We start from the raw sequence: 22586 nt of genomic DNA, 5'->3' as shown, positions 1-22586 counted from the left end.
AGCCAAGCAATTAAGAAGGCGCCCTGATTTTACGGCGTGCTTCGGGTTCCAGGCATTCTGATTCCTTCCCCGCCAGGAGGAGGAGCCTCCAGCCCGCTGAGAGCCACTGGTACCGCAGGAGCGGGGGTTCTGAAGGCGCCGTGCCGTTCCCGGGGCTCTGACATAACCTTTCTACCGGAAGCTTGTAAATAGCCGCTAAATGTCACGTATTCCCAGGCTTGTGTATTTTAGAAGGTGGGAGTCCTTTCTCCGTGGCTCAAAGCAACTGATGAGTGCTGAATGCCACTTTGAACTTTTCTTCTTTCTAAACCCTTAATAAGAACTTTGAAAGCAAGCTGATATATTCCCGTGTCTTGTCCCTCCACAACGAACTGCATATTCTTTTTCATAAGGCAATAACGCACTTTTCTCTTTCCCATTTGGATGAGAGGAATATGACAGAGTGAAAATATCGTGTGTTAGACGCAGGGCACTCTTGAAAGATGAACTGTGTTATCTTGTTTCAGTTACTTCCCGACATATATCATTAAGATTATTTCTCGATGATTTTATTATTGCTATTACCTTGTACAAAAGAGTTGCTATTTAACAAAGCCACTTACGAATACGATAGACCTTGATCGATGTCGCCTTCTTCAATATTCTCAACCATCCTTCCCCCTACCCTCCCTTTCCCTCACTCTTCTAAATTTTATAACCTATACCTCTGATTCGTGACGGCAGCCCTTTCTAAGGGATTACACGACGGGAGATCTTAAACCCTGCGATTCTGTGCCTTGAAATGGAAAGTGTTTCCGGAAAAGGTTAAGGGAAGAAAGGTTCTTGCTGTGTCTTCTCTGGTGTCTTCTTCCCCGCTTCACAAAGATAACTCACACAGACGCAGCTCCAGCAACTTCCTAGTTCTGTCATCTCGTGTTCATGGGTGAATCTCAGACGTTCTGGTTCCCACGATTACCCACGCAGGTCTCGCGCCGGCTGCTGCGGGTCTCGGACCGCTGGGAGAGCTTCCTTTAAAGCCAGTCTCTCCTGAGACCTGGCAGTAGAGTGGTTCATCGTCTCAGCCGCTGTTCCCTCCCACTTCCTTTCCCCCGTTTTGATGAATGGCGCCTTTGTTTTCCTTCTTCCTCTGGTTTCACAGCGCCTTTGCGTTGGGAAGAGCTGCATCTTCGAACGCCCTTCTTCCTCGGACGGGCTCGTCCTTGCCGTCTGGTTGTGGCAACAGTGCAAACCCCACGACGCGACACCCCTGTCTGCTTCTGCGCCTTGTAGTAACGCCGATCTCTTAGTCGTAGCCGCCTTGGGGGCTGCATCCTCCTGGGACCCCAACACCTGCCCTGGGGCAGAGCTGGACCGTGGCGCGACCCAAGGCCGGCATGGCTTCCGTCCAGTCCATCGCTCCCTGCTCTGCCGGCTGGACGCTGGGACCTCTGCCCGGTCCCCCGCCCTATCACAAGCTCCCAGCCTGGCCTGGGCGGACGGGGCTCTGCACTCGATCCCCACGGCACAGTCGATCTCGTCCTCCACCCTTGGAAGAGCCTGTGCTTTACCCCCGTGGGGAAGACGTGGCCCTTCGCACCCGCCTCCTCCCCTGGTCTGCGTCACATGCGCATTTCATTAAGCGGAGGGGGGACGTTGTGGACGCCCGGGGGGACCGGAAGAAGCCCGAGTTTCCCCCAGACTCACGGGACTGGGACTCAGCTCGGCCTCTCACGTCAAAGCTGTTCTCCGGGCTCAGTTTGAACTGATATTAAATGACACTCAAATATTGACCTAGAAACGAAAAGGCCAGAGAGAGCCAGCAGGGGATTCTGTGTCCTCCCTGCCTGCCCGGGAGAAGGATGGGGAAGGGCGCGGAAGGTCGGAGCCGTGTCCTTGAAGCACGGAAGCGATGACTGTCGTGGTTGATAGCTAAGCTCTGCCCCAAGCGTCGTGTACGGCATATCTGTAAAGGTACACATCCTCCAAAACAAAGCAAAATGAAAAAAGAAGTCTACGTCGTTCTCTAGCCATAGGTCGGAAACAACACATTTGAATTCCTATGGCTGAATTTAGTAGGGTTGGAGTGGATTTAGAGAAATTCACATTAAAAAAAAATCATTTGAAGCTTGCTCAAGTGACAAGAGTTCCTCTTCTAAGGAGTTCTAAATGAACACAGCCAAGAAAACTTTGCAGAAACAGTTTGGCACTGGACATATTCTAAACCTAAAGACACGTCTTCCCCTATAGAGAGTAAAACATGGCTTACACATATGTACTGTCCCTGATCCCAAAGAGTTCTAGATCGCCAGGCCTGCCATGACTTTAGGAACAGTATACGACCAGAAACAAACAGAAAGGCTGAATAACAAGCCCATGGCACGCGGGCATAGGGTGTGTATGTGTGTTAGTTGAGCCACAAATTATGAGACTAAAGTCCATGCAAATCAATGTGAAAGCCCAGACAAGGCAGGGATGGGTAGCTCTCTGACTCCTCAGAGTCCTCGCTTGCTTCTTTCTCCTGAGAAAACAGGAGAGAGAAGGCACGAAACATATAGTCTGAAGGGCTCCTTTCAGATTACTGTTTATTAGTTGAAAACTAATGAGTGCTTCTCCGGTTGTTTTTATTCGTTCAGCTGCTCCAAATCTAGCCGGTGTCCAGAATGTTGTCTTTATCTCAAAACTTGGGATAAGTTATGGATATTAACAGGTAGTTCTTCTACTCTGGCCATTTTCGTGTGGGTCCCACTACCAAGGCTTGAACTCAGGGACTCATGCTTAGGTTCGGCTAGTTTACCGATGCGCGGGGATCTACCCCTTGAGCACCATCCCCAGTTCAGCCTTTTGCTGGTTAATTGTGGATACAAGGTCTGATTTTTCAGCCGGAGATGGCTTCTCAGCCTCCTACGTCGCTAGGACGACAAGCGTAAACAACCAACATCCCGCACACCGACCCTTAAATAAGAGAGCTCTTGTATAAGTAAGATGCTTATTTTAGGCTGCCAGATTGGAGGAGGGCGCTAGAGCCATAAATGTAACAACACGAGAAAGAGGGAAGAAAAACTCTCCACCCCACGTTGCTTAAAACAAGTCAATCATAGGAGGAAGAAGAATTATCACACCCCAGAAATATGTTCTGAAGGTCTTGAAGCCACACCGTATGGTTTAAACGAGGAGCAGCAGCAACCATTGATTGTTTCCGCAGTGGAGATCCAAGCTAGGTATCATGAGGGGTAAAGAGACACTGGGACCAAGGGTGAAAGGGTAACACAAGCTCTGAGCACCGGTGAGTGCGTCGCCTAGAATGTCATCAACCAGAAGCGTGCCGGGAGGCAGGGAAAAGGGGGCGATTCTAGTGTGCACGTATGTATGTGTATGTACGTGTGTGTGCATGTCTATATGTAGTGCTGCGCTAGAGAATCCAGTCCAGGGCCCTACGCACACTTAGCAAGCGCTCTGTCACTGACATACTTTTTCTGGTGTATGCCTGCCATTTCTAGGGCTAGAACTCAGGGCCTGGGTGCTGTTGCTGAGTGTTTTGGCTCAAGGTGAGTGGTATACCACTTGAGCCACAGTAGCGCTTCATCCAGCATGTTAGTGACTGGAGATAAAAGTCTCTTGGATTTATTTATCTGGCTGGGCTGGCTTTGACCCCTGATTCTCAGATCTCAGCCTCCTGAGTAGCTAGGATGACAGCAATGAGCCCTGAGAATCTAGCTGAGCCACCGTTTTTAATGAATGTTATCTTAGAGCCATAATCAGATTTCACTGAAATATGTCTCATTCCTTCGCCTGTGTAAAACAATTAATAACTTTAGAACTCCTGCGTTGGAGTCTCTGGGGATGATGGAGAAAGACACCCAGTTACTTTCCCCTAAGTGCATTCACGCAGGCTTTGTATTAGTCATGCCTCTGATGAATTTGCATTTGTAATATTGAAAAGAGGCCATTTGTGTCACCATGACATGAAGAGAATGAAATATTCCTCGTGTTTTACTCATTCAAGGAGGGAGGGCTCGTTTGAATGGGTTTCAAGTGTTTTATTTTTGTTTAAATGGACTTCAAAGGAAGCGATGCACACGATCGCACCGGCAGGCAGATAGCTGGGCTGAGGGCCGGCACGAGGCCAGTTCACGTGAACACCGTCAGTGAGCCTCCTCAACCCGAGCTCCCTTTTCTAACGAGCTTCTTTGCCAGAACTGCGAGAACCCGCAAGTTCTTCACGCAAAAGGATTCTCCATCACCTTGATGGAGCAAGTTTCCTTTCAGAATCTCGATTCTTGATCATAACTAGCTCGCATGGTGGATTTTGTTTAGTAAAATGCTGAATTATGTCACCGTGAGGGCAAGAGTATGATGAAGGTAGTTAGGATATTTTAACAAATGCAGGTTCCTTTAGTTACTCTGGTGAGCGTTAGGACGATGTGGCAGTGCACTACGAAGTACCTGAAAACAGACCCAGGAGAGGGTTGTCTCCTGAAAGCCACCTGTGCAAAATTCACATCGTCACAGATCTGTGTAAAACTGACTTCGGGGACTTGTTCTCCACCCACCCCCTGGAGCACCGGGGGCGCCTGGCCCCAGTCCCCACACCCAGCCGGCTGTCAGTTTCTTCCCGGTGGGGACTTGGGGAAGACGGCTTTCCACGTGGGTGTCCTCCCAGTTCTTCAGGCTCCGGCTCAGCATGAAATCCTCCAGCTACGTCTACCATTGGTGCACAGCTCAAATAATTCAATAGGTAACAGGTGTACTTTCCCAAGCCCAGATCCACGGACGCAACAAACAACCGCTTCCTTCTTGAAAGAATCAACTAACATCTGACTGTAGCTCTCATGATACAACGCAAGGACACAGACTCTCAGTCAAGGCAGATGCCTGAGCAATCATGATGGCGGAAACCTACTGTGGGGCTCACCGTTAGTACCCGAGTGAGTCTAGAACAGGGCGAAGAGAAAACATGAAATAAGAAAACAAGCAGAAAATACAATTGCTGTCTTAATCGGAGGCATACAAACAACCCCATGCATAATAAATATAACGAAAAGCAGAAGTTACTTAAAAAACCGGATGGCACATCCAGAGGAAGGCTTGAACTCACTTCCTAGGGCTGAGGTCATTTCCAACAACAACATTTTGAGGAACAGGAAACGAGCGGATATTTCACAAATACTGTTGAGAAAACGGACTCAACTTAATAGAAAGCAGGAAAACAGCAGTCCTACCACGGCCTGCCCGCCAGCCAGCTGTGTGGACTGCAGATCAAGGTGTGGACAGTGCAAATACAGACACAGAACAAATAGAGAAAGAAAGAAAACGAGATGCGGGCTGGGAATATGGCCTAGTGGCAAGAGTGCTTGCCTCCTACACATGAAGCTCTCGGTTTGATTCCCCAGCACCACATATATGGAAAACGGCCAGAAGGGGCGCTGTGGAACAGGTGGTAGAGTGCTAGCCTTGAGCGGGAAGAAGCCAGGGACAGTGCTCAGGCCCTGAGTCCAAGACCCAGGACTAGCCGAAAAAAAAAAGAAAACGAGATGCATGGTCCTCAAAGTAGTTCCTTCGCATTTCCTTACATATGGTACCAAAAACCCAGGGCTGGAACTCTTTCCTACAGTCATGACCTTCAGATGAGAAGGAGCGTGAATTTGCACCCCTGAGAGTTACAAGCGTCGAGGAGGTGGGTAGTGGGAATGGCCCTGCAGGATGTGGGGGAATGCAATTAGAGATCATTTTTATAAAGCGTTTAATGATGCATTCCCTTGGGGAGAGAGAGGTGTCCGTTTTATTTTCTCGAGTACAAGAAGAATCCGACACCACTTGATTCTGACACAAGAGCACACCTGTCTGAAGGGAGACCTGTGTGCTGCGTTCCAGGCCCGGCTCCGACGCGCCGACCGTGAAGTGGAGCCCTTTGCCATCCCAGGGTTCCCCCCCCCCCGCCCCACCACCGCTCCCGGGCTGGGTAATCAGTGCGGCCATTGATGCCCTTTCTTGGAAAGTTCAAAAAGGAAGAGAGTACAAGTTCTCGATTCCGTAGCCTTCTTTCGTGATGATACAGCATTAAACTATCCCAGAAAGTTTAAATCCTAATTAAAATAATAAATTAACCACGAACGAATCATACATTGAATGCGTTACTTTTATTGTACCCCCAAACTACTTTTTTTTTCCTCCTGTATTATCCATAATAGAGTACATCCCCCAAGGAGTTGCTGAAAAATCAATAGAAGCATTTTTGCAAATGACTTATTCATGGCTACACAAGGAGTAGCCCCGAAAGCAGGCTTTGCCTACGTGAAGCATTGCCCAGGTGTAATAAAGGGCCTAAAGGATAAAGATAACCTTGAAGCACTTGGCTTTCTAGAAGAACGCTGTGAAGGACTCCAGTTAATGGAGAGAGGAAAGGAGAGAGGAGAAAAAGTGACAGGAGTCAAGAAAGGAAGATGCCCAGGGCTAGACGCGGGACCCGTTGGAAGGTGACGGGACTCACGGTGGAACGGAAAACGAGCCACGGTCACACTGGAGGGCAGGTGGCCTGCCCAAGGGCGTGGCTGCGTTCGAAGTGGCCCTACCCTGGGCTGCAGGGTCCCAGCTGTCAGGAGTCTTTGACACATGGGCTCACCACAGGCTGTGTCTCGGCTGCTTGCACCGGAGACAGGAGCTTGCTCCGTCTCCTAGGCTGGACTCGAACCACCCACCACACCTGGTTCAGACCTAACTCTGAGTGGAACCTCCCCTCCCTAACTGCAAGCCTCAGCATTGCAGAAGAACAAATGACAGCTTACGACAAACAGCAGCAGCAGCAGCAGCAGAGAGTCTACGTCAAGCTCTGCAGAGCCGTGTTCCTGGCGGGCCTACAGCATATGAAGAAACACTACCGTAGAGTCCAAAATCCTGGTGGCGACCTCTGATTCCTGCTTCGTGTTCAAGAGGGAACCAGGCGGTGGTCTTCACGAAGGATGGGAAGTGCAACCACGATACTAAATACAGTACGACCCTTTGCAGGAGAAGTTTGGTAACTGCCGGCACGGGCATATAAAATCAGACGATTTCCCACTGCCTAATCGTCAGTGAATACACTGCTGGCTATGGGAACCCGGTTCAAACTCAACAGCGACAACAAATCAAGGGAAACTCCCCTGTCCACAACGCTTCTGCCATGTTCAGCATCATGGCTTCCCTACCCCACTGCCGGCAACACGTGAACCTCAAAACCCACGCACAGGAATTGTTATGTTTCCTGCTTCCTAGACACTTGCGCGTGAGTAGCGGTGGCCATCTTTCTTGGCTAAACTCAGCCAGGTCCCCCAAATCTGCCACTGAGAATCCCTGTGGTCGGAACCCAAGGCACGGAACACAGGCGCTAGCCACCCTCCTCCTCCGCCCTCCTGCCCTGGCTTCCCCTCCTCGAGCAGCCAGCCACCGCATTCTAGGGCTTCTGGAATTCTCCCTCTCTCTCTCCTAAACATATTCTTCATTTTTTTCTCTCTCCTTTAACTGCCCCTCCCTCTCTTCCTCTCATCCATCTTGCTCTCTTCTTCTCTCAGATTAGGCCCTCGGTATCCTGTGTGCTACTGAGCAGCGCTCCTCCTTAACTTTCAATTACCTTTCAGCCTCTTTGTCTCTACTTTTCACTCCAGCCCTGCCTGAAAGACTTTCCTACAAGCCACCCTGCCGCAGGGGTGTGCTGGAATCAAAAGGTGTGTGTTTAAACCAGGAATACATTGCTAGCCGTCTTGGTGCCAGTCTTCTCCTTCCTTGATCTTGTTCCTCTGGCTGGGTCTCATCTACATTACAGAGTCACTGTGAGCATTAATTAAGGTGACACATAGGAAAGTGTTTTGTAAACTCTAAAGTTTTGTATAAATATAAATAGAAGGTGACATTTTTATCTTGCGGCCAATTAACTTTCTTGGCACTGTAGGTCTCTAGCAATTAGAACACTCAATTAGGCACGTTCAAGTTCAGTGTGGCACCCAATCTCGTCAAGAAAGTGCTTTGAAATGTGTTAAATATAAAACTGCTTGTTAAATTGAAATGAAGTGAAATCAAGGAGAGCAGCTTTCATTTCTGCCCATCTATTTGAAAGTAGCAAAACTGCAATGCTAAATGGTTAAATGTATTTCAGAACTGCCTGAGCTTTAGCCATGATCAATAATTAACATGCTGTGTAGATCAATCTTAGAGGTTCCTTTCTTTCCCACTGTCTAAGCAGATGCGGCAAAATGAACAAAAATTCATGACTACAAAATAGAATCATTTTCATGCATCCCCTAAACACAAGCACGCACACACACACACACACACACACACACACACACACACTATAGTTAGTTTCATAGAACCGTCTCTCAGAAACAAGACAGAAATGATTAAGTTGAACACCGAGCAGTACTATAGCTAGAACTACATGAGTCAGTTCTTCCCATCACCAAAGGAAAAGAACATTTGAGGGCTCAGACCCTCAGCAAAATATTTACAAAGCAACCGTGCTGCATTTATACCAAGAAAGTCAGAAAACCTCCTTCAACCCTGGGCCCCAGGGAGCCCAAGGGAATCCCATCCTTGTCAACCATTCAGTTGACTCCTTAGCTTCCTTCCCCTGACACACACCACAGAAAACAGTAAGGATTATTAACTTTTAAGACGCTTTGATGGATGACAGTCCTGGCCCTTGGAGTGTGACTTAATTTATATATTTCATTACAGAACATTTTGAGATGCAGATTGAGATACACAGACATCAGCTGGGCCAGGACCTTTCCAACAGCTGAGTGAAAGCTAAAAATCATCGACGGCGCGTAATTGCTACTCCAGGTTGGAAGGGAAAAGTCACAGCACACAAGAAGTGTCAGCGGTGCTTAAACCGAATGACCGCAGGGGGCTTGGCCGGGGGACAGAGCCAAAGATAAAGGCAAGTGCGAGAATCCAGAAGTGACTGGCTGAGGCTAGGACTGCTACCTGCCCGTCTCCATCGCTGAAGTGTCATCTGCCTAGCTGGAAGAGACGAAATCAAATCGGAGAAGGCTGGGATGTCCTTCAGCGTTGACAGACAGGATGCAGTATATAAATCAGGAAGGGATGGGAAAGATGTAAAGGTCACGATTCACCAAGAGATATGCACTCCGCTCTCCACCAAGACGTGCGCGCGGACAGCCGTGTAGACCTGTCACAAACACCAGATGAGCACCGGCGCTTGGAGCCAATTCTGCATGCCCTGCTTCTTGGAGAACCCATTGATATGCTCATACGGGTGGCAGGGTGTGTACGTGTGCTGTGTGCGTGTGTGCGTGGGGGGGGGCGGGGTATGTTCCCTGGGGATCTCATTTGTCTTCTAGAAGGATCCTCGTGGAAATCCCCGGGGATGTCTGATGGCGTGGGCCTGGCTGCTACGCGTTCCACCGAGATCCGCTCAGCCCTACATGTGGCCGGGTGCTTCGGGGCGCATTGCCTGCTCCCTGGGCTGGCGGTGGGTCTGTCCTGAGTGGAGGGGAGTCTTGGGGGGCTGTGGGTTACTGTATGTACCCAGTGCGCAGAGCCAGGCGCCCGCACGGAGCGCAGGGACCACAAATGCTTGCTGAAGAAAGGCACAACCGCACGAGGGACTTTTACGCATCTGTTCGCCATTTGGTTCATCAAGAATTTCTAAGGAGAAAAGTAAAACTTGAATCCCATGGTAATTTAAGATTCAAGACTTCTGAAACGGGTGTGTGCCTCACATATATTTTTATAGCAGGTAACATCTAACGTGGCATATATATATATAATCTATAGTATATTCGTTTTACAGGCGTGTGTCTATTTGTAGGCATTCCTTCAAAAAGTGAAATGGGGGCCACTACTGACTGTCATCTCAGCTCCTCAGGAGATGGAGATGGGAGGATCAGGGCTCGAGTCTAGCTTAGGCACAAAGTTATCCGGACTCCGTGTGGCGTGTCTGCGGCCTCTCCATGCAGGAGAGGCCTGAGGCTCGCCCGGGTCAGAAACACACCACCCAAAATGAAGTCTAGTGGCCAAGAAAGTTCCCCGGGGGCCTCGGTAGGCGTGAGGCCCTGAATTCAACCCTCAGGATCACACACACACACACACACACACACACACAGACACAGACACACACACACACACGCACACAGAGCCTCTGAGGAGGAAGGCTGTCATTCAGAGAGATGACCCAGAGCCTGGGGGTCCAGGCGGTGGGGGAGGGGGGGACGCCGCCCTGGAACACAGCGGGGCTTTTCACGGTGGACTTCTTAAAGATGTTGATACAAGTGAAAAGGTCCTTTGCTATATCCTGAGGAAACTGACTCGGGAAGAGCAGAAACGGCTCCTCGAGCATTGGCCGGCGCAGGAGTGGGGCGTCCTGTGTCGCCGGTCACTCCGCCGGCTCCTCCGGCTGCTAAGGACCCAGGGATTGGACTGGAGACCCAAAGATCACATGGACAGGTGGTGGCCAACTCCAAGATGTAAAGACGGATGGACTCAGGAAGACCGTTTGTCCGCCTGGACTTTAACCACAGATCCCCACGCTGCGGCCCTGCCCGCCTCCTCCGCCGTCTCCTCCACAGGAGACCGTGGTGGCTTCTCGACGTTTCCGTCCACTACAGAAAACCTCTCTCTCCCTCTGTCAGGTTGTAAAAGAATTAGCGTTGGGCCGGGCGCCACTGGCGCAAGCCTGGAAGCCTAGCTCCTTGGGAGGCTGAGATCGCAGTTTGAAGCCGGCCAGAGCAGGAGAGGCCGTGAGACTCTTAGCAGTAATAACTATCCACAAAAAAGCCTGAAGTAGGAGTGCTATCCGAGAGCGAGCGAGCGAGCGAGAGAGAGAGAGAGGCACCCAACACGCCAGTCCTGGTCTGGGGAGGGGTCAGGGATCAGGGGTCAGGGGCCAGGGGTCAGCGTTACCTTTCACCGTCACGTGGACGCTCTGGCTGGTGGAGAGCTGCGGCTGCACCAGCACGTTGCACGTGTACTCGCCCTCGTCCACCTCTTTTTGGACGTCCGAGAGCTTCAGAGTGCCGTTGTTCTCAAATGCCACCTGGCGGTGGTTAAAGGGAAGCAGGTTCGAGTTCTTGTACCACTTGATGGAGTAGTAGGGATAGCCAATCACACGGCAGTGGATGTACGTATCCCGTCCGGCGATGGCCGTGATGTTCTTCATGGGCCGGATGCTGGCGGGCCCTGGGAAGACACAAGGAAACTCTTGAAACTGATGCCAGGGCGCGCACACCTCCTGGGAGGCGATGGGCAGACTTTTATTTCGGGCGAAAACATTATTTTCATTGGATTTAAAATTTAAAAAAACAAAAAAAAAGGATCCCCAGCACTTGGCATTTTCTCCGGAGAAGAAACGTCCGCCTTGTCTTATTACCCAGTGAACAGGAACCGCTTTCGTTATCTGCGACCGTCTATTAACCTCGGGTACGTCGCCTCCACGGGCCCGGTGGCCAGGGCCCGGTCTACACTTCCCCGCCAGGCCGTCGGGGCCCAGGCCGTCGGGGCCGGCGACGGCGCGGAGCTGAGGTTCTGCCAGGCCGCGCTGCCCACGTCAGTTACACACCATGATGCTCACGAAGACTTACCACGGTGGAGCGCGACAGGAGAGAAGAAGAAAGGCAAAGACATGCGGGGCAAACACCGGGAAAGGAGAGAGCCAGGAGACAAGACGAAGAGGAAGAAGGCAGAGGAGACGCTCCCTCGCTAAGAAAGCCCAGATGCCGCCCCCCACCCCGACCGGCGCCGTGCCCTCCCCGGGCGAGGACCGCGAGGGCGGGCGGGGGCCCTGGGAAGCGCCGGTCCCCCCGCGGGGCGGGCTCCCTTCCTCCGCTAGCTAGCGACCGTGGCGCATGTGTGTTTGTTCGAGGAGCTGATTTGACAAGCACCTCTTACGTTTATTCGAGCCTGGTAGAGGACGACTCCGGCGGAGTTGTTGGCGGTGCAGCGGTACATGCCGCCATCCCGGACCTGAGAGCTGGAGATGTTCAGGTAGCTGACCACGTTGCCCTCGGACGTGATCATCTGGCTGACGCGGTGGCCACCGCCCTTCAGGATGGGGTCCTCGTCCAGGGTCCAGGTGATGGTGGGCAGCGGCGTCCCCTTCACGCTGCACAGGAGGGACACGGGCTCCGCGGGGCTCACCACCTTCTCGCTGAAGGCCGAGATGATTTTGGGGGTGCCGTCTGCAGGGAGACAGAAGACGGACAGAAGTGGCCCACACCCGTCGCAAACCGGCAAACGCCAAATCCAAGCAGAGTAGGGTCTCACTGCTTTCTCCTCTCTCTCTCTCTCTCTATTTATTTATCTGCCTATCTATCTCTCTATCTCCCTATCTATCTCCTTATCTATCTCCCTATCTATCTCCCTATCTATCTATCTATCTATCTATCTATCTATCTATCTATCTATCTACCTAAAATTACCTTTAAGTAGATTTTTGTACAAAGGGATTCTGATTCAACACATCAGTTTATGAATGCCATGTATCTTGGTCCATGTCTATTCTCACCATCTCAAGAGGCTGTCACAGAATTTGTGAGTGGTCCTAAATCATGTCTCCATGTCCTGCTTGTTCTAACAAGGAGGACTGTGGTATCACCCAGGCATTTACATTAAACATCTGATGACTCCCAAGCAGTCTCTGAAATGGGTACATCCCTACCCTGAGTTACAACCTAGAGATAACTTCCCAGCCCCTGCCCGTCACCAACACACTGGCTGTGACTTTCTACCTTCTCGTGTTATTTGGGGATTTCTCAGTGGTGCATAGTGGGGAAGAATAAGTCAGCTAAAGAGAGAGGGATGATACCATCTTTATTATTGCCTCAGAAGGAAGAGCCATTGGGATGAGTCATAACAAATGCTAACTGCAGTTCAGTGCCATGCAATCTCTGACAAATGAGCAGAAGCCACATACGTTTGATGGTTTACCTCAAAATAACTATCTTCGGAAGTATTATAAGCCATGTATGCAAACGCTTTATCATCCAACCTGGGGTATTTTTGAAAGTGAAATAGATAATGCATGTGGTATATGCCAGGAAAACAGCCATGAGATGAAGCTATCCCAGGTTAGAGTCTTAATATGTCCAGTATGTTAAACAAAGACATAATTTTTACATACCCTTACCTTCCTTCCACCTAGGTAGGCTACGTCCGTGTTATTACACGGTAGTAGCCACAAACACACGTTTCTTTTACTCCGTTACTTTACATTGATTTCAAAGCTTGAGATTGAACTCCGAACCTTGGGCCTGCTAGGCAAGTACTCTAGGATGGGCTTATACTCCAGTGATGTCACTTTCCTGTTTATATCTTTCCACTCTTTTAAGAAAGAGAGAGGGGTAGGCAAAGAAAATTAAGCAATCAATTTTTCTAGTGGATGATTATATATATATTTATATTTATGTTTATATATTTATGTTATTTATGTTTATACATTTATGTATTTATGTTTATATATTTATGTTATTTATATATTTATGTTTATATATACATGATATGGGTATCCAGATGTCCCAGAGCTTGTGCCTGTAATCCTAGCTACTCAGGAGGTGTGGGTCTGAGGATCTCAGTTCAGAGCCAGCCTAAGCAGAAAGTCTGTGAGACGCTTATCTCCAATTACCCACCACAGAATCTGGAAGTGGAGCTGTGCCTCAAACGGGTAGAGTGCTATCGTTGAGCATAAAAGCTCAGGGACAGCACTTAGGCCCTGAGTTCAAGCCCCAGGACTAGCACCAACAAAAAGAAAATGAAACAGTGTAAGGTCAGTTACAAGGTCTGTCTTAGAATGATTTCGTAAATGATTACTAGAATTTTTTTTTTTTTTTTTAGTTTTTAATTGTAGAAAGCTTGGCAAATATGGGCAACCTAAGGGAGGTGGGGAAAATGAAATTGAGTATTACTATAAGTCATCGGAGGAAGATGGACATTAAGAGGTCACAGAAGAAACTCTCGCCTCGTTGTGGGGCCAGGGGCGGCCAGCTGTGGAGACTCCTTCAAAGCTGCACTGGGGGCAAATACAGTGACCTGTTTAATTCCATGCTCTCCAGTTCCCTGATGGCATTTCTCGCCTGTGGACTTCTTGCATCCGTATCTTCTTTTCAATCCCTGGGCAAATTCTAAAACAGCAGCAGTGAAGTCCTTCTCTGCTAATTCCAACATCGGAGTCTTCTCCAAAGTCTGTTTCGGTGGGTTGCTTCATTTCTCTGCCAGTGGGCCGCGGCGCTCTGGCTGGCTCTGTGCGTCGTGCGTCTGGTTGGTGTTGTAGATTTGGATCATCTCCGTGGGGAGACCCCCTTGCTCCAGTCCTGGGACTTCTGACTCCTCCCTGGACGTGTACCTGCCCGGCAGCCCACAGCTCTGCCCTCTGCCTCCTGAACGTCCTTCTCGCTTCCTGTTGCATGGGGTGGGGGGCGGGCTGAGCAGGGGCCGGGGCGGGAAGGCTCTCCACACCCCTGTCACCCCCTCCTCGTCCCTGTGGATTTCTGCAGCGCCTCCATGGACCTTTCCTCTCCTCAGAGCCCATCATGGTCATTGCTCAGAGGACAGGGACTGACCCCACCTTGTGTTATTCCTTGTGAGCCTTCCATTCCCCCTCATTCTGGCTTGTCCAGCGCCTATCGTTATTAGTTTCCTGTGCAGGTAGCGAGTGCTGTCAGCTCTTCCATTCTACCCATAGCCACAGAGTCTGCGCAGTCCGGTGAGTCCTGTCACTTCATTAAAATTCACATCTTTTTCGGCGGGGAGCCCGGGATTTCCGTAGAGAACACTCACTCGACGCAATTTTCCAGCCGACATTAGCTTCGCCTGTGTGGTTCCGTTTCTGCTCTCTCTTGGAACATTAGCAACTGTCATTTCTTGGAAGAGAGGAAAATAAAATGCAGCTCCTTGTCCTGAATGGGAAGTGACGTGTGACAGTAAACCCGTGACTGACGGGCTTGCTGGGTACCCCCGGCCCGTATCCCTGTTCACGGGACGGCTCTTTGGAGATGAAAGCAGGCGTTCTGTTCCCAGTGAGTCCCAAGTGTTTCTGAGATCTGTCTTTCTGTCAGTCTGTGATAACCTGAACCCTTTCAGCATTAGGGCTGATCAATGTGCTCTTTAGGCTTTCTTAGTCACTGGAGATGGTTGCCCAGGTAACAAGGCCTAGACAGGCAATCTCTCCTTTTTTTTTTTTTTTTTTTCTTTACAAGGAATCTAAAAATAGTGACTGTGAGGCTAGGGGTGCATCCTGATTAGTGATTAGTGAACTGGCTCTGTGCAAACTGATTGCTTTCTGTGCTTAATTGCCATGCACCACATAGTGGCAGGCACTCAGAAAAGGACCACGCCTTCCGCCAATTTCGCCTCGGCTCAGAAACCCTTGTGCTGCCTGCCGTAAAATGCTTGAATCCAAAAAGCACTAACAGACATCTTCTCTTAGCACTGAGGCATATTTAAACTTGCTGCATGTATTGGTGGATTTTATTTATTCGTCCCCTTGTGCTACGTAAACTCAATTCTCTATTATTTTTTGGTAGTGCTGGGATTTGAACTCAGGACTTTGTGTTTGCCAGGCAGGTACTCTACCACCGAGCAGATGAATTTTAAACGATGGCCAAGGATACAAGTTTCAACAATACAAACGCATAGATCCACCGGTAAGAGCTAGTTTGATTATTTGGCGAGAAGTATATACCTTACTTAAATACTACCTGTCATAGCTCGTTCACTGGTTGATTCCTAAGCCTGAAGATTTAAGTATGTTAAGTAAGATCTAAATATGCAGTAGTGAGTCAAAAAACAACAACAACAGAGTGAAACATGCTAAAAGCTCATTTCTACAAATAACTCCTCATAGATGCCAGTCATTGAGTGTGTGAAGATGTGACTCAGCGACCACAGCACAAGAACTCTAGTACACATCGTTTGGCCTGCACTTGTCTCTCCCTTGCTATGTCTCCGCCGTCGGCCGGCCCCGCCCCTGCCCCGGCCCCGGGAACAGCTGGCACGGTCTGGGGACATTTCTGGCTTTGGGGCAGGCCTGACTTGAAGGGGTGCTCTTGGCATCTAGTGGGTGGAGCTCCGCCTTGCTGTAAACTGAGGGTAGGAGACCGCCACACTACTCTCATCTCATGGGTTTCTGAGCTTGATCTCTTTGCAAAGAATCGGAAGCCGCCTTGGGCAGCATGCATGTTGATGTGCGTTGCTAAGGAAAGGATGTGTGTCCTCCTCAGCCAGACTTTAATCTGATTGGCCTGATTTAGCTGGAAAATGAGTCTAGGGATCTAGAGAGAGGGGCAGAAAATTGCGAGTTACGACGGGCCTGCCGGGCCCTGGCTCTCCGCCCCTGGGCACGTGGGCTGGGCTGGGCTCCGGGCTCCTCCCCGCAGGGGCCCCACTGACCTTCGAGAACCACCTGCACGTAGTCCTGGGCGGACAGCCTGTCCTGGCGCACGAAGCACTGGTAGGCGCCCCCGTCGCTCTTGACCATGTGATCCATGATCAGGTTCTCGTGGTTGAGGCCCGTGATCCGCACGTTCTTCCCGGGGTTGAGGATCTCGCCGTTGCGGTACCAGGAGAGCTCCTGGCCCTCGGTGCCCGTCACGCTGCAGGACAGGGCCACCTGGCTCCCCACGCTGCTCTTCACCTTTCTGGGGGTGATGGTGGCCTTCAGCGGCTCTGGAGAACCAGGTGGGAGAGGAGAGGAGAGGATCAGCGTCCCTGACATCGCTCCGCGTGCCGGGCAGGCGGGTCCGCCGCTGCGCACACGTCACGCACACACACGCCTTACATCAGACGGACGGGGGGGGGGGTCGGGGGACGGGGGGGTCACCATTTTGCTCACAAACACCTTGCATGGAGCACTCAGCACTGCTGGTGAATCTGCATCCTGGGAATGCAGGCGAGGGAGGGGGCGACGCGCTGGTTACCCAAAGGGACGTAAGCACCTGGTCCCAAGGCAGCATGGGCGGCTCGCCCTCGTCGGCTCTCCCTCTCCTTCTCCACGCTCTTTTATCCGACTGAGCCTCTCCTCTGCATCTCTGCCTTCTGTCTCTCTGTTTCGCCCTCTACTACACACACACACACACACGCACACGCACCTATATGCACACACCGTCACTCATCTCCTTACTAGTTGCTTACGCAAAGCCGAAGCCGTGTGGCACTGAGCTGCAGCCACAACGTAGGTTCTTCAAGGGAATGAACACGGATTTGAGCAGAAATGGGTCTCCCATCCCCGAATCTCTGTGTGTTCAACTCAGTAAATTTAATTCAATGTAGAAAGTATTTATTGAATAGGTGTCAAGGGCAGAGTTGATCTGACAGAGAAGACCATGATGAACTACAGATAAGACCAGGATGAACTAGCACGTGTTACATAAAATTACCAAACATTCCCATGGGCTAGTTAAGTAGGTTTTTTTTTTTTTTCTATAGATGGGGAATTCTGTGCTATCATCTTTATTTTCTAAAATAAGTGGTTATTCAAGACATTAAGTAACTGAACCAAATCCACTGAAAATGTAAGTGGCGAAAAAAGAAGAACAAAAGGGAGAAAGAAAATGAAAGGAAAGGGAGAAAGGAAAGGCAGGTGTCAGCAGCTCATGCCTGTTATCCTAGCTACCCAGGAGGCTAAGATCTGAACATGGTGGTTCAATGCCAGCCCAGGTAGGAAAGTCTGTGAGACTCTTATCTCCAATTAACCACCAGAAAACTGGAAGTGGTGCTGTGACTCAAAGTGACAGAGTGTTAGCCTTGAGCAAAACCGCTCAGGGACAGTGTCAAGGCCCTAAGTTCAAGCCCTACCACTGACAAAAAAAAAAGGAGGGAAAAGAAGGAAGGAAAGAAAAGAAAGGAAGGAAGGAAGGGAGGAAGAAAGGAAGGAAATAAAGACAGAAGGAAGAAAAGGAAGGAAGGAAGGAAGGAAAGAAGGAAGGATTGCTTTTTATTTTGTTTTTTTTTTTTTTTAAATTAATATCTCAACACACTAGGAAATTTGGGATGTAAGAAAGTCTCCTGGATGGACAGGGCAAATAGGCACACAGATTGCTACAAGTCCCCACAGGACCTAGGGAGATGTCAGTGGTTCAGGCCCAGCGGAGACCTAGGAGACACAGAGGCAGTCCACAGAACGAACAGGAAACTCTTCAGCCGGCAGCGATGGGGAGAGACCACCACGAGGGACCCAGGTGAGGCGAAGCACGCAGGACAGGCAGGTCGGAAGAAGACTTTGATGCAATCGGAATGCAATGTAAGGTATTGGGGAAGAAAAACAACAGAAGAATTTGTCTGGGACAAGACTGTGAGATTTACAAATGAAAGCAGTGCTAACCAAAGTATTAGAGCGAGTGAGGGGCCCAGTCCAATGGCTTTTAGGCGACTGGGTGGGCAAACTGGAATGGAAGAAACTGGCCAGGGAGGAGCCTGACTATTGGTAGCATCTAAGAGCCCCTCGTGGATAGTGCAGAGCTGCAGAGAACATGCAAGAAGCATGAGGGAACCTAGCCGCTGAGATTCGGACATGAAGAAGAAAGGCCCAAAGAGGACTCGAGACTTAAAGTTTACCTTTGAGGACTGGGAGGGGATGGGTGTTTCTGAGAGGAGCCATTTAGAAGGCAGAGATGGCGGAGACTGGCTGGCTTTCAACTTTTACATGACTTCTTAGTAGATGAGTCCTGTTCTATTTATATCAAAGAGTGAACATTTAAATTCTATATATAACGTTTAAAAAGAAATCTAGGAAGCTGAGGCCAAGTATGCAGAGCTGGGCCTTGTTTTCAGACAGGAGGGGTCTAAAGGTACGGGAGCCAAGAGAACACTTTCTGTGTCTCTTCTCTACTAGATTTCCCCTACATACATACAGGGAAAGAGGAAGAGAACCCAGGAGAAGCTTCTGGGAAGTTCCGTGGATGTGGTGGAGGACTGTCATTGTGAAAACAAGCACAGTCAGAAGCCAGACCTCCTCACAGTACCTTTCAGAATGGGGGTGGGGATCCATGCCTTTAGAGAGAAATAGGTCAAGAAAGTACTGTGAGAGTTTGAGTTGAAGACGATGCGTCTCTGGGATAGAGAGTTGCATGGGACCAGGAAAGATGGGAAGTTTCAGACACTTCAAGTTTACAGAATAATCTTCCCCACGGCCGTGTGATTTGAGATCAGGAACACAGTAGGTTTGTTATAGCGATTGGAAAGAAGTTAGGTTCGGAAGATGACGGGTGCAGGAGAAGGAGAGGGAGGTAGAGACCAGTGAGAAACACAACAGGTTTCATTGAAAGGACTGATTAAATCTTAGGTTATAGAATTAATACCATAGAGGGCTGGGAATATGGCCTAGTGGCAAGAGTGCTCGCCTCGTATACATGAAGCCCTGGGTTCGATTCTTCAGCACCACATATATAGAAAAAAAGCCGGAAGTAGCGCTGTGGCTCAAGTGGCAGAGTGCTAGCCTTGAGCAAAAAGAAGCCAGGGACAGTGCTCAGGCCCTGAGTCCAAGGCCCAGGACTGGCAAAAAAAAAAAAAAGAAGAAGAAGAATTAGTGCAATAGAAAACAGAATTGCATAAGATCTCTTAACACAAGAGGACCTTAAGCCTATAGGAATCGTTTTCTGGGCCACCCAGTGCTGCGTGGTTTCATCCGCACAGTTCCTCGGCTGCAGACGTTTCCTTTCTTGCCTTTCTAATCCCAGCTGAGGCTGTTCAGCTGGCCACCGCAGGACTCGGGCCACAGACAGACCTAGAGCACTTTCCGCTAAACACATGCTCAAGGCACCACGAGAGAAGAAGACTCCTCCTCCTTACTCCCGGTGAAATCCTTACAGTTCCATTTACTCAGCTCTGTTCATCAAGTTTTAAAATCATGTATATTTAAAAAAGAAAAGAAGCATGATGTCCGCGACGAGGAGAAATCCTGCCTGGTGCTGGCCCCGTGGCCCACTCTGAGCACGGGGTGCGGTGTCATTCCCGTGGCTTTGGTCTGGGCGTGAGCATTCGGTTAGGTCTGCTGGGGTCCCCCCCTCCTGCCTCCCAGCCGGCCCTGGGCAGCGTCCTCACCCTGGTCCTCAGTACAGCCCTGCCACTCGACTGAACACGAGGAGAAAACCATCTACAGCGCCCAGCGCAAACCCCGTTTCAGCTAATCACAGCCCTGCCGAGAAACGTGACGTAGTGTCTGTACACCGGCCAAGAAGACCTCCTTTGACTGGTCCCTGCGTGTTCAGAGGTGGGCCACTGTGGACCAACAGGAAGTGCTGACGAGGAAACGTAGGGGTCCCGGGCCCCAGGGAGGATCTCCAGATGTGATCGCCGCAGCTGCGAGCTCGGCATGCAAGCGGTGCGCGGTGGGCCGTCCCTCCCAGCACGGGAGGATGGGGTGAGACGGACGCTGGGCGGCCCAGCCGGGCCCGGAGCACCGCCGCCCGCCGCCCCTCCCCGGCCGCCTCCACCACCGCTCCGGTTACGGGGCCAACTTACGTTTCACGTACAGGCGGCCTATCACCTTCGCGGCCCCGTAGCGGTTGGACACCTCGCACACGTAGCTGCCTGAGTCGGAGGGCCGGGTGTTCTCGATGAGCAGCCCCGTCACTGTTTTCTGGAACCTCCCGGAGAGTTCCAGGGGCATGTTGTCCTTCAGCCAACGGTATTCGGGCTCTGGGTGCCCGAGCGCTTTGCAAGGCAGCTCCACGCGCTGCCCGGCCATGGCTTTGCGATGGTCAAACCCGTCCAGGATGGTTGGGGCGGAGTTTGCTGGATCTGCAGGGGAAAGGAGAGCCGTCAGCCCTGGGAACGAGTCAGCCTGAATCCAGCTCCGCGCGCATCATCCGAATCCGCGCCTCTTCGCCGCCGCTGAACCGGATCCTTAAGGTCTCACGCGGGAGCGGAGACGCAAGGCCCCGTGCGGGGAGCTTCTTTCCCTTCGGAACTTGCTACGGACCGAAGCCCAGGCAGAGCGCGGGCCGGCCGTTCCCCACCGGATGACCCAGGGGCGGGGAACACGAGAGTCGTCACCAAACCGCGCCTTCCGGCAACCGGGGCGCCGCTCTCCTCTCCAAAGAGCAACAGCGGCACCGCGCGCTGACCGGCGCCGGTGATGTCACAGAATTAACAATTCCAGGGGCTGCTGGGACTGTGGCCTAGCGGCCAGAGTGCCTGCCTCATATACACGAGGCCCTGGGTTCAATTCCCCAGCACCACACATACAGAAAATGGCCAGAAGGGGCGCTGTGGCTCAAGTGGCAGAGTGCTAGCCTTGAGCAAGAAGAATCCAGGGACAGTGCTCAGGCCCCGAGTTCAAGCCCCAGGACTGGCCAAAAAAAAAAAAATTAAGAATTCTAAATCAGACAGTGTGTCATTTACTTATTTCAAAAGTGTTTGTGCACTTGAATTTTTTCCTGTTCGATGCGCTATCAGACATCTGGAAGCAGCCAGCATTTCCCCACAGCCCCCTCCCGGGGTGACGGGGGGATTCTCGTCCCCCCAGGAGGTGACGGGGACGCCGCGGGACCCGCCGCCGCCGCCGCGAGGCCTTCCGCTCCTTGCACGGAGCTTCTCTCACACCACCCTGGCATCGGCGTCATTCCCTGGGCAAACATGGCGGCGAAATGTCAGCCCAGAGCCCCAGACCACAGCTCGGTGGCGTCACCGAGCGACTCCCGGAGCGGAGCCGCTGACGGGAGGCGGGTGGGAGAACCTAAGACCCAGGAGACAACCGAGGCAGCCGAGCAGCGGCCCCAGAGAAACACCTCACAGGACAAGGGACACCTCAGGCCAGCCGCCACACTTCAAGAGCCATTATCCACTCCTATGCTAGGATAAAACCTGGCTCCTGTGCTTGCTGAGCGTAAGCCCGGGCCCGCAGCAGCTTCACTTGCCCCAGTGGTGATCCCAATTAAAATGACGGACACGAGTCCTGCCAGCCCCCTCCTTACAAGAATGCTGTACAAGGCAAAAACCTTCTTAAAGCGGAAGCTGGGACCCCCTTCCCGCCACCTGCACACACGAACACAAAGCGAATCACAGACCCAAGCGTAAGATCTATACACCTACGGCGCCCTGGGGGGGAAACATAAACAAATTCATAGTTATTGGATGCAACAGGAAAACCTAAGAGACAAAAGTGACATGTTAACCTTCATCAAAATGAAACACATTTGCATTTCCAGAGGCACGTTTAAGCAAAGAAGAGGAGAGGCTACTGAGAGAAGGTACTGGGGAATCTTGTTGTGGATAAAAGGCTTGTATTAACATTGACATTTCCACCATGGAAAGAAATAATTCAATCAAAACTGGGAGCGTACTTGAATAGCAATGTCACCAAAGACCCACAAATAAACAAGTTCCTGAACACAGGCCCAACGGACCCATCCACCGAGGCAACCACAGAGCAGAATTGTCCAGGGGCGGCATTCCACACTGGCCAGGAAGGCTGCTGTGACCACGGAAGCTGGCTCGCATGGGGCTGTGGCAAGAGGAGCCCCGGTACATGGCTGGCGGGAAGGTAACCTAGCACAACCTGGGGATCCTCAGCACCATCCAGAACAGCGCTGCCCTTCCAACCGACAAAACTCAAAGGACGCGGAGGGTTGAAAATTGGAACCGGCTGCCAGTGGGTGGGAGTGACTTCCGTGAGCGACAGAAGT

The 22586-nt window shown here is 51.0% G+C and overlaps 1 protein-coding gene across 1 annotated transcript in view; it reads right to left on the bottom strand.

Annotated features, from left to right (window-relative positions):
• The window catches only part of Dscam (DS cell adhesion molecule), a 305816-nt gene that overhangs the window by 135163 nt on the left and 148067 nt on the right, over nt 1–22586 (bottom strand). Inside the window, exons 5-8 of the mRNA XM_048346574.1 lie at nt 20422–20700; nt 16354–16629; nt 11853–12149; nt 10876–11151 (exon numbers count right to left, since the gene is read on the bottom strand). Coding sequence (XP_048202531.1) covers nt 10876–11151; nt 11853–12149; nt 16354–16629; nt 20422–20700 — 1128 coding nt within the window. The remainder of the gene's footprint in view (nt 1–10875; nt 11152–11852; nt 12150–16353; nt 16630–20421; nt 20701–22586) is intronic.

Source organism: Perognathus longimembris, chromosome 5, assembly GCF_023159225.1.
Source record: "Perognathus longimembris pacificus isolate PPM17 chromosome 5, ASM2315922v1, whole genome shotgun sequence".
NCBI classification, from domain to species: Eukaryota; Metazoa; Chordata; class Mammalia; order Rodentia; family Heteromyidae; genus Perognathus; species Perognathus longimembris.
The sequence above is the reverse complement of the archived record's forward strand: the minus strand, read 5'-3'. Positions and strand labels throughout refer to the sequence as shown.